We start from the raw sequence: 12,966 nt of genomic DNA, 5'->3' as shown, positions 1-12,966 counted from the left end.
TCATGAAAGTTTTGAATTTTTAAAAATTTTTTCCTAATTGGCGAGATTTTTTCATTTAGTTAAGATACATTGAAGATCAATAAAATTCTTTTTATTTTTGCATATTTTTATGAACCTAGACAGTGTTGGAGCAACGTTCCGAATGTCAATGCAGCATTTAAAGTAACGTTTTAAAAATTAAAAAAAAATGAGATCGCAAATGCTATTTATTTTCACAAAATTGTGGCTTTTATTTATATTGAAATTTTGCGCAATGTTCCTAATTAGCATAAAAGACTCAAGTTAAAGATGGAAAAAATTTAACCGAGCATTCATTAATAACTGTTACAAATTCATAACAGCTATAAAAGTAACACATTATTCTCTAAAAGTAAAAACTTTCTTTCATATGTTCATATTTACATCGAACAGTTAATCATATTTTCAGTAAGAAAAGTTTCTTTCCGCATAGATATAAACTTACAAAAGACAAGTAAATTTTCTAAAATAGTTTTATTTTCATACCGGTTTAAAAGTAGCATTTATAATTATCTATTAATAAAAAAAATTATGGAAATTTTTACTTTCGCGAGTGAATTGATTTTTTTTGTGAAATCTGTCTAAAAATTTTTTAATGTTTTAAATCGCTTCAAATGTTTTAGATTGTCTCAAACGTTGTTTTCCAATCATACTTCGAAAAATGTTTTTAACATTATTTTCGCTATCTTCAATAAAATAATCTACTCGTGTTTTTGCTTTAGCATTTTGTCAACAAACTTCTTTTTGTTGAATATTTCACAAAATCTTATGTATTTAAACTCATAGAAGAATTTTTTTTGCTGTTAAATATTTCACAAAATCTGAAAAAAAAAATTAAAAAGTTTGCTTACCTGAGGTTTTTTTATGATATCTTTGCCCTAGTATTTTTCAAAAATTATCAGTGAAATTACTGTAACACTTATTAGCAAAATAAATGGTACTAAACTTCGCAGACAAATTATTCTTTGTAAAATTTAAAGTTTTTGAGAGTAAATCATGAGCAAACCTAATTTCTCTTGAAAATATATAAAAAATTCCTGAATGTCTTACTGTATTTTCTTAAAAGTTTTCTTAATATTAATTAAGAAATAACAGAAACATTACAAACAGATGTTATGACCTATTAAAAATATCAAGCTTTTTTTCCTAGATGTTTTTTATATTCCTAAATATATCTCTTTCGTTATTGCTACAGTAATACTAACATTTTTAAAGCCTGATGTTCAAGCATTTTTTTCTTAAATTTTAGTTTATCTCTGGTAATAACAGCCGTTTTTGCCAGCGTTACCTGTATTAAATTTGTATTAAAATGAATACCCAAATTTTACAGGAGTACTGTGCAAAACGTTATAAATTTTTTCATTAAAAATTTGCCTACATAAGTAATTTAAGTTTGTTTTGAATAGTTTCCAATAAATAGAGCTGAAAGAAAAATGATGGTTTCACCCTATGCGAATTTTTCAGATAGGAGTTTGTAAATGATCCAGAGTTTGTTCCAACGATTATAACTGATTTTCAAACCCGTGTCACAACTGCAATTAAATTGTGGCATTCATTTTGACTTATCTTGTGCTTCCACAGAAACCAGTTTTAAAAATATAAAAGCAGGGGCAATTTTTATTTTGAAATTTTTCATCCTTTTGATTTTGGACAGTGAACATACATAAATATTAGGCATACATGAACCTACTAACGTAGCAAATCTCTCGTTAGAAAATATTGCCAGACATTTTAGACTATAATTTGAATGATTTGAGCTGCGATGGCTCAGGGGATAGAGCGTTTGCCTTCCAATAAGGTGAACCGGGTTCGCTGGCTGGGCGATACGAATCCTCATCCGGCTTGCACCGATCACAGTGCTGACTTGAAATATCCTCAGTGGTAGATGGATCATGGTCCCTTGGCAGTCAGGCTAATCGTGGGAGGCTCTCGTGCTCTTCCTATCCATGTAGCGCGAATGCTGGTTAGTTCCATCAAAAAGTCCTCCACGTAGGCAAATTTCTCCTGATACTTGATCCAGGAGTTCCCTTATCTTCTGGATTGGATTCGAAATTACAAGGCTACGGAGTTGAACATTAGCAGTCGTAAACTCAAATAATCGGGTCCGCTGTTCAACGATGGTTATAAAATAAAAATATAAAACATAATTTGAATGATAGTTATGAAATAGTAAAAATATCATACCTTGATTTCTTGCAGATGTTCTTTGTAGTCCCAAATATTGGTTTCCTTTGTTATTGTCACCGAAACATTGACATGTTCAAGACTTGATATTAGTTTCGTCATTGGCTAAAAGAATAATATTTTAGCGTAAAAGATGCATAAACAAAGCAAATTATGAAGTCCAGAACAATTCTGCAACTCCTTCATATACACATGATTTTATATATAAAATAAATTGCTGGAGAACTATAACAAATTACATTAATTGAAGTTTTTTAAAATGACGCATTCAAGTTATTTCGTAGCGATGCAAAGTATTCCTTTTATTGGCGATATAAAATCTGGTATGTAACATTAGCTAATTTTAGCCTTTCTGGCTTGATTTCGTCTCACTGCACGAATGTGAGTTTCGGTTTTTGGTTTTGAAATTCAAATGTTTTAAGGATTTTGAGTTTTCACGGCGATTTATTGTAGGTATAATAAAAAGTGGGAAATGGGCTGTGAACTAAAGAATTCCTTAATATAAAATATAGATTATTTAATTAAGTTCCATAGGGTCGGTCCTACAGAGTTTAGTCAAGATGTCATATTGGTACACAAATTAGTGATTTTGCTCTCTAAAATCTCTGCAAAAACTGGGAGTCTTTGCAGAATTTGAGAAATGATACTTTCAGGAAACTTTAAATGAAATTTTCATGAAACCAGTCCCAGACCATGAACCAATGCCAAATTTTGAAAAGTGAAATAGGAAATGCTAAAATTCTTTAGCCTGTATTTAAGAACAAGCCGAAATAATTGGTGGTTATTCATGCGTTACAGGATGAAAAATTTATCACATGTGCTGTAAACTAGAGTGGTTTCCTGTGAAATATATATAATTTGGAGCAACCCTGCAATTGGAAAACTGTTATTGAAGCACTCCAAGAAAAATTTAAAATAGCTGGAAACATTATTACTTTTTTGCTTATTGTATAAGTAGGGATTTATGCTATTCATGATTTTTTTTCTTAAAATACTTTCTTTTTTAATTGCAGTTGACAGAGTGCATTGTCATATTATTTGATAGTTTTATAATAAATTTATGAATAATTCATATTAAAAAAATCTAACTATGAGTCAGAATGAAGTTTTTCTATCCTTAATTTTAAGCATATTTTTAATTTTAATATTAATACTTTATATGTCCATATTTTATTTATTTGATACTTTATTGTTTGGTTACTTTAAGTTTCATTTCGTTTTAAAGACACTTTATATAGTTTTAAAAAGAACTAAATTTATTACTTTGTTACCCAACTAAGCGACAAAACAGTAACTTAGGTTTTCAATGGCAGAATTACCCATTTCTGCGAAAGAGGAAATGATTTCTATTTACCGAGATATATATCTGTATATATATAATATTCAATTTCACAGTTGACCAAATATTTGGTATTAATTAGGAAATTAGGATATAGTAAATATCCAATAATGGTGACTAATTTAATAATATGTACTCAGCAAATACACAATGGTATACATTAATGATAAGTACTATTATAATAAATATAGAGTTTGTAACATTATTGCTGTAAGCGTAAATAAACAATATAAACAAGAAATTGTGCAACAGAAATTACTTTTGAAACTTATAGTAATAAGTTTACAGAGAAACGCATAAACGCACAGTAAAATGCTTAGTGATAAATTTTTATCTGTTTTAGAATAGTAAATATAAAGCAACTTTACAGACTTTAATAAAATTATAGCAGAAAATGCTTTATATTATGATTGAAATTAATCAATTATTTGATGTGAAATTAAATCAATTATAGTTTATGTTAATACTTTAAATTTTAAGTTTTTAACATTTTATAGATTATAAATTGAAGGGCCTGTAACAATATAATGATAAGTACTATTTTTAAATTATTCAGACGAGCAATTTTCATAAATGAACAAAGATATCTTCATGGAAGCAATAAGATGTTTCTGTGTATTATGCTATAATTCAGGAAAAATTGCAAAAACCTGTAAAGTACCTATTTGGAAAAATTACCAAGAAATAGTTGTAAAAATGTCAACTTTGAAAAAATGGCCTATCACTATATTGCCCTAATCCTTTCAATTCAGGGAAGCAAAAAATATTTTATAGTCTGAATTTATATAAATTTTAAAAAATGTAGATAAATAAAATGGGTATTGAATTTAGAGTTACGGATTAGTTAAATTAAAGTTAGGATTGAAATGATGTGTGTAGTTAGGCGAAGATTTAGTAAGAAAAATATTATTTGTTCATTGTAAAAAAATCTGTATCAAACTATGGTAAAAAGTACAGGCACTATGAATGCAACCTTCGTAATATCCATGCTACCGTAAAATATATGTTACCATAAAATTCATTTTTACCGAATTTCATAACATAATTTTCGCAGTGATATTTATTTAATGACCGTGATTTAGTAAATGATTCTGTAAAAGTTTGGGTATATCAGATTTTATTTTCCGTAAAAGTTTCAGAGAGTAAAAATGGATTTTACAGTAAAAAGTACAGGCACCCTGAGAGCCTGTACTTTCTTAGCGGAATTTTTTACAGTGTACATATTTCAACTTCCAGATGACTCTACGTTGAAATGGCCGATTACCTAAAAATTAACGATTCAGAAATTTTTGTTTAAATTAATTAAAAAATGTTTATATTTACTTATAAAACATCATGGAATTAATCATTTACGTATAATTATTTAGAGTTCTTAAGATGAACATTTGAAAGCAACTTATAGTGAAATAATGAAAAGAACACACAATATCGATACTAAGTTATAAATGCATTTTCTGATGAGCTACAGTTTTCCAGATTTAAGTTCGCAGCAGACATCATTGTCTAAAATCTATTGGAAATATGGTGACTATGTTATGAACTATATTTACCATGTTCTTAACTGAAACTAAATTCATATTTTGATATATGACTTTTTGTAGGCCATGTAAACATGAAAAAAGCTTTAAGAAATATCATAATTTCGTTTTGCTAGAAAAAATGGTATAATTCAGCAAATAAAAATTTTTACCAATCATTCAGCTCAGGACACAGAAAAAGTATATGGTAGTAACTAGTGAAATTAGATATTGTTTACTAAATTTAAGTGAACGGTGCCTGGCGTAAGTATGAGGTTTTGTTATTTTTTTTGCCAATTTTTTCCAACATTTTGGAAACTATATAATAATTTTATGTAAATAATGTCACAAAACTGAAGAAGTAAGATATTACTTGATACTTAAAAAATACTAATCGGAAATAACACTCAAATTTGAAATAGACATGTTTCAAGCTCTCAAAAACAGCCTCCCATCTTCAAGATTTGCAGACGTGAATGAAACGAAACAAAAGTGTTTTGAAATATAAAACGCAAAGTTGCCCTAGAAAAATTTTTTGTTTGTCAATTTTGTCTTATTTACTTTGTCTTTGTCTTTATTTTTCATTTATGTTATTTTTCTTTTCACTCCTTAGGTTTTATTTTTCAAATCGCTTTTGTTTTTTCTCATTCACGTCTTTCAAGTCCTGAAGATGGATACTTGTTGTTGAGCGCTTGAAATATGTCGACTGTTATTTAAAATCCACAGGTTTCTGGTTTAAACCTCGGGCCGGGCAAGGTTGGCTCAGCCTTTCATCCCTTGAGTGGGTTGATAAATGAGTACCAAGCATGCTTGGGAACTAAACACTGGGGGTTCTGTGTTCGGCTGACCACCTGACCGGAACATCTGCTCCTTAACCCCAGAGCCCAAGGTCAAGAAAACTGAGATAGTCACAGTAGGCTTTGGCCCTCTATGAGCTGTCGCACCACTGAGTTTAGTTTAGTTTAGTTTTAGTTATTTCCAATTCGTATATTTTTGAAGAGAATTTAGTTTTTAAGTAAGTAAGATAATATAATTTACTTAACTTACATCCCTATCAAACTAACTATATTTGGTTTTTTCTGAAAAAATATTGTTTAAAAAAATCCTCCGAACAAAGGCAGTCGCCTTATAAATAAAGTTTTACATAGAAATGACTAAAGCAATTCATTTAATCAAGCTTTTACATTTGCTAAGCAAATTTAAAAATTTACTTAAATATTTATTTCAAACTATATTTCCTGATAGTTAATACCATAAAGCAATAGTTTTTAAGTAAATCCAATAATACAGAAATAGTTTATTACGTAGTTTAATTATAACTGAAAGTAGGATTTATAATGGGATATAAGCGGGAACAATATGTGCAAAGTAAGATCAAAAACTATCAGAGAGAAAATAATTCTATTCTTATAGAAAACTATTCAATTTATAGATAACTATATATTTAGTTCAAATCTAATTAAGTTATACATAAAGCTTTTCAGATAAATATAAAACTGAAATACGCTACCTTTTACAGGTATTATTCATCATTAAGGGAGTTTTGGTATTGACAGCGTAAGACGTTTATTCAGATTTGAATTTGTACTCAACAATGGAGAATCTTTCAGTTAATCAAATTGGGTAGTGAGGCGTTCGAGAGATCGCTAATCTAGTGTTAAAATGGTTTGTAGTTTCTGGAATATGTTAGAACAGAGTTTCAGAGGCTCTTAGCACGAAAATGTTCCATATGATTCAATTTGGAAAGGACGATAGATTAATGTTCAGATTCATTATCGTTATGTAACAACTAATCATAAGCTAATAGCATATTGACCATTCATAATTCGATATTCCTTTCGAGATTTTACGTTATCGTAGACATTATTTGTTCGATTTTATTTCTAATGAGTTAAAACCTAATGCATTACTGTGTTCCTTTTTATTACTTTTTTTTCATAAGAAAATAATTTTTATTTTTTGTTTGCTGTGGAGTTTTATAATTGAAAGCCTTTTTAAACTTTATTCTACCCTTTAATGTACAAAATTCTTTCTTTAATGAAGAAAATACTGAAATTATTGATTAATTAAGAAAAATAGTGTTTTTCCGAATGGCACTCGGTGTGTTTAAGTTGTTAAGTTACCTTAACTAATAAAGGAGAGGAAATCATCAAGATTTGTTTTTTTTTGGAAATCAGATTATTTCGTTTCACGAAATTCAAGTACCTGCCGCAATGATCCAGCTCACCCTGACCACAGTGCTGAAGTAAAATATACTCAGTGGCTGTCGGATCATGGGTTAGAATGCCCGTGCCGTCCGACCACCAGTGGGAGACTTGCGTTATTTTACCTCATAATATAACGCAAATGCGGGTTAATTTCATTAAAAAATCCTTCACGAAGACTAGTTTGTCACATGATTCGGAAGTTTCCTTGTCTTCTGGAATCAAAATTACGACTCTACGGAGTTTAGCTTTGATATTCGTAGACTTAGAATTGGGTCCGCTGCTTAACGCCTCCGGTTATAAAATAAAATTCAAGTATATTTTAAGAACATTTATCAAAAAGTATAATTTAAAAATCATAGGAACGGAAAAAATCCGACGTTTTCTTTAAAATTTTTTTATTTACTTATTCTTTTTTTCTGTATTGACGCGAGTATGAGTTAAGTGTTTTTTTTCTATTCACTGATACAATAACTTCTGTAATTTTCGTTATTCTTATTAAAGTTTACACAGTATTTACAATATTAATTTAGTGTCAGTTTTCGTTAGAAATTTTTGACAACGTTTAAGGTTTTTTGAACTGAAACTTTGAAGAAAAATACATCGAAATTCCGAGCTTATTGTTTGATAAAACAAAAATATGATACTTTTTTGCAGGCATAGGAATTTTTTTTAAAATTTTATAACTGGTGTTGAGCAGTCAATCCAATTCTGAGTTCACGTCTATCAATGTTTTACTCCGTAGTCTTGTAATTTTAAACTAAACTCAGAAAACAAGGGAACTTCTGGATCAAGCATTGTGCCGAACTCTTCTTCGTCGAGGGCTTTTTGATAGAACTAATACGCATTTTCGTTACATAGAGAGGAAAATCGCGAATACCTCTCATAGTTAGCCAGGAAACAAAGGGATTCTCAGACATAATCCGTCTACAATTGAGGACATTTTATATCAGCATTTAGGTCAGTGTGAGTCAATAGGCTTTTGCTGGGATTCGAACCTGGGTCACCTCATTTTGAGGCGAGTATATGATATTAAATGATATTAAATGTTTACTCCTATGGAAAAAATTTATGAAAAAAAGGAAGAAAAAAACGGTTTTAAGAAACGCCTTAAAAAGTTTAAGGAAATATGATAAATTAAAAAAAAATTTAGAAAAATACATTGTAACTTTGTAATTTGCACCTTACCAAAGTTACTTTTTAAAGTACTAATTAATTGGTTAGATTATATTCATCAATTTTTTTAAATTGTATTAAAAAGCACTTACTAAAGCGTGTTTGTCCCCTTGTTCATGCAAAACAGCTACAGTTGTCCATTTGTGGTGAAGAATGAATGCCAACAGTGCTGGATTATGTGATGAATCAGGAGCAACGGTTCTGAAGAACATTGGAAAATTCTTTCTGTCACTTAGTGCAGGTGATGTTGCTCCATAAGACATCTATGTAAAAAAAATTAATAAATGTAAAATAATTTATTATAAGTAACTTTTTGTAATAAATAATAGACGATATATTTGATGATATTAAACTTAATTTGTTTAAAAAAAACATGAAGATGGTATTAATAGTTCACATGTTTGGAGTGCTCAAAAAAAGGCGCACATTCTCAAGACTCTCCAGGCGTGAATGAGGAAGATAAAAACTATTTGAAACAAAATACGTTAAGTTGATTAGGGAGTAAAGGTATTGGAAAATAATGGTGCATGGATATTCCAAATTTTTCGAATATCACGCCATTTTTCGAATTTTATTTCCATTTTCATATTTTATATAATGAAGTATATATTCCGCTTCCGTTTCTTGGGATTAATGGACGGTATGAGCGCATTATGAGCATTATGTTAAGGGAGAGAAAAAGTGGAAATAAATTTGTCCTTTATTATTTCAATTTTCTGCGAAGACTGGAAATTTAGATGAATTTTAAAACTTTTCTATCATGCAATATTAGATTTATAGATATACTTCACAATTAATGTTTCATAAATGATTCTAATTTCTGATTCAAGTAAAAACAATTGATTTAAAAAAGCACGAGTTGTAAATTTTGGAAGAATTTGTTTCAGATTTGCATTCAATATTCATAATATTATTACTTTTATTATTCAATATTATAGTTATCTGTCCAAACTTACGTTAATGTTTAATATTAAAAATAGTAACATTTCAATAATATTTGAAAGGAGTGCTTTGTGTATATTTTTATTTTTTACTAGTCGTTAAATCTGATAACAATCAAATTAACAGTGATTATAAAGTTTCTAAAAGAGAAATATGTTTAATTAAACAAAATTTTCTTCAATTCAATAAGTTTTTTCCTGAATATTTTTTGTAACTTTAATTTTAATTAAGAATAATCATTAGGTTTTTAATTTTTTCCTGACATTCATTTTACAACACGCTTTCTTAATAAATGATGTTAAAAATGATTGGCGTCCAGTAGAAGTCAAGTTTGGATTATTTGGTACTCTAAATGGCTTTACAATTTAAATTATTGTTAGTTTTTTTTAAAAAAGGAAAAGAATAATTGAAACAAAAAGAGTTAGTACTGTGAAAGAAATTTTTAAATATATACTATTTTTATATCCTTTTATTATAAGATTTTACTTTATAATTGTCTATAATGCATAATGCTTGTAATAATAATGCGTTTGAATCTATACGAAATTTTCTAAAGAAATTTTTCTTATTAATTTTGGAATCTCCACTTAAATATTGCGTATGTTTATTTTTCTACTTTATGAAAATCTTATTTTTGTTAAATTATTAAACATTATGTAAATTGAATTATATTTTCTATGTTTTTGCGATTTCGACATAACAGTTTATATAAGAAGTTCGTCAAATCAATCTGACAGGAACACTGAAACTGCTTGGCGAATAATCAACCACAATCAATTTTTTATTAATCAGTTATAAGAATTGAAATTTATTTGGTATTAAATATGCAATGAGCAGTTTCTTAATAAAATACCTCAAGAAGAAATTATATTTCACCAGTACACTTCACGAAAACAAACAGCCATCTTGGTCGCCATATTATCACTATCTTGAAATTACCCAGTTATTCGGATTTAAACTTCTTAAAATAGTCCAAAAGTGTTTGTTATAAGTTAAAAATATGCCCTAATATAATTTCACACAGGAATTTAGTTTGTTTAAATAAACTAGTAAACTAATTATTCGCTAAATGTACGGAGCTTTAAAAAATAAAACCTTCTTCACCAACTAACTGCACGTTGGTATAAACTTTGCCATGCTGAAATATTTCCTAACATTTAAAAACCAAATTATTTTATTCATTTTTAAGAAATAAGAATCATAAAAATAATCTGTAAACTCTTTATAAAAAAATCTTTCATAGACTGCAGAATAAAATCTATTTTTAGAGATTCCCTCTACTTCTGCCTAACACATTAGCATAGAATTTGAAAACCGTTTTATGATTGCTAATATTTTGAATTCATAAAAAGTCATTATTATTTCTCACACTTTCCTTTCCACCAACATATTTGAATGCGTAAGGCTAAGAGAAAGAGCCTTGGCAATAGATTAAATCAATTAATGGTCAATACATGGATTCCTTAACTTTTCTTGGTGAAAATTATGCTAATGTACACGTGAGACTCGCATTTTCGATTTCTTGGACGGAGATGTCCTGTGGGGGCTTAGCTCTACCGGCACACCCTCCGGGCCATATTCTAAATTTATTACTTTAGTAATTTAATTTATATGTGCACAAAAAAGGAGGATTTCTCTTTACTTTTTAGCTCCATACAACTTACAAAATGAAAGCATTTTTATTATTTATATTTGATTTTTTTATTAAGAAGTTTATGATGTTTAATACGTAATTGCCAGCCTGTATCACTCTGGAATAAAATATAAACAATTTTAAATGAATAAATCATTTTCTTCCTCTTCGATTAATGGGATATACAATTACTTCAATCATCAAATTTTTCCATTACAAGTTTTATGAATTATTGTGTTAAGATTCAACTTTACTCTTTGAAGTGTGTAAGAACGCTTAATTAGGTATTAGTTTGTAATAAAGTAATCATTCACCTAACGTTTAGAGTTTTTCAACACCTAATTCAGATAGGTATTGCACCACAGTATTTATAGTGTAGAACTTAACATGTATATATGAGGATATTCAGGGGCCCCCATCAGGGGGGAAGGTGGGCGCACGATGCGCCCACTTAAAGCTTGGGGGGGGGTGGATTTTTACACTAAATAAAACAAATAGTTTGGGGGGGGGGAATTTAGAATTTGCCCAAGAATGCGCCCAAGAGCTTGGGGGGGGGGGATGGGGGCCACTGAGAATATTCAAAAACATGGCCAAGAATAATAAACTTTCCTTTCCTCGTAGTTAGACATTTATGCTTATTTTATTGTTTTATTAACGCCGTTTATATCTAATAATAAATATTTTTTTTAAATTCAAAACTATGATAATATTTGGATTAATAATGATCTAAATTTGAAGTATATTTTTATTATTTTTAAGCAAAAATTCCTGCACAGAAAATAATATTATGTTATTGTAAACAATAGTCTATTTTAAATCTTTAATATTCGTGTTGAGGAATATAAACGTTTTGTTTAATATTCAAGTGAATTGCCTTTTTACAAACGGTAATAGACATGAAGTAATTGATTTCGGGATTTTACTTCATAAACTTCATAATCATATTTTGAAAACCATTATTTAATACATTTCAAAATCCCTGACATTTCTGACGAGGAGTTTTATTCCGTAAGTCACGTGATTTGTGCAATTATAGCAGATAGAAGTTCTTCCTGAGCGAGACAGGAAGACGTTAATTTTCATCAAAGGTCAAGCAGAGTTCGTAAAGGATCATTTCATAATTAAACGAATACAACGCTGGATTTACGCCAGTAGAATTGTAACGAATAAAAACTTCCACAGCCTTAAAAATTATTTACTTTTATAAAACGTAAATAATTTTTATAAACAAAATACAATACACATATTCATACACAACATACAACATACTTAATATTTACATGTATATACACAAAATTCCCAATATTTACATACATAATACTAATATTTAAATTTATAAATGCAAGTAATATTATCATTATTTACACTTATAATATTATTTACATTTGTAATAATTTATTATAGTGTAATAATTATTAACATTTATTTATATTTACGCATTACAATTACATTTATAAATTATTTACATTCAGAACTTTTATTGCCTTTGCCTCCAATTGTAGTAATTCTTGAAAAAAAAAAAAAACAATATCTAAATATTCATGTCAGAATTATTTTTTTACTGCTTTCTACTATGTTTTGTTTAAGATTTGATAATATTTAAATTGACGTTAAACCTAGAAGCATTGTACTAGAAGTAATTTACTTCAGTAAATAATGTGTTAGTTAATTTAACAGGGCTTTAGAATATGAATCAGTTACATAAAGCACGCGACCATAGATAAACAGATTTACAGCTTTTATTGCACAAGCCTCCAACTATATTAATGTTTAAAAAAAACAATCTAAATATTTAAGCAATAGTTGTTATTCGAATATTGTAACTGTTTTGTTTTAGTATTGATAGCTTTTAAGTTGATTCTCAGCCTAGAAGCACTGTACTATTTAATGATATGACAAGAATTGCTGATATCTCTTCGTATAGTATGAATTAATTGATTCAGTCCAGTGTTG

At 28.5% G+C, this 12,966-nt stretch overlaps 1 protein-coding gene across 1 annotated transcript in view; it reads right to left on the bottom strand.

Moving 5' to 3' along the window:
• Window positions 1–12,966, bottom strand: part of LOC139426973 (uncharacterized) — a 241,413-nt gene that overhangs the window by 87,453 nt on the left and 140,994 nt on the right. The window contains exons 3-4 of the mRNA XM_087154818.1: window positions 8,531–8,701; window positions 2,203–2,307 (exon numbers count right to left, since the gene is read on the bottom strand). Coding sequence (XP_087010944.1) covers window positions 2,203–2,307; window positions 8,531–8,701 — 276 coding nt within the window. The remainder of the gene's footprint in view (window positions 1–2,202; window positions 2,308–8,530; window positions 8,702–12,966) is intronic.

Source organism: Parasteatoda tepidariorum, chromosome 11 (genome assembly GCF_982258835.1).
Source record: "Parasteatoda tepidariorum strain Cologne lab strain chromosome 11, Ptep-v5.0, whole genome shotgun sequence".
NCBI classification, from domain to species: Eukaryota; Metazoa; Arthropoda; class Arachnida; order Araneae; family Theridiidae; genus Parasteatoda; species Parasteatoda tepidariorum.
The sequence above is the reverse complement of the archived record's forward strand: the minus strand, read 5'-3'. Positions and strand labels throughout refer to the sequence as shown.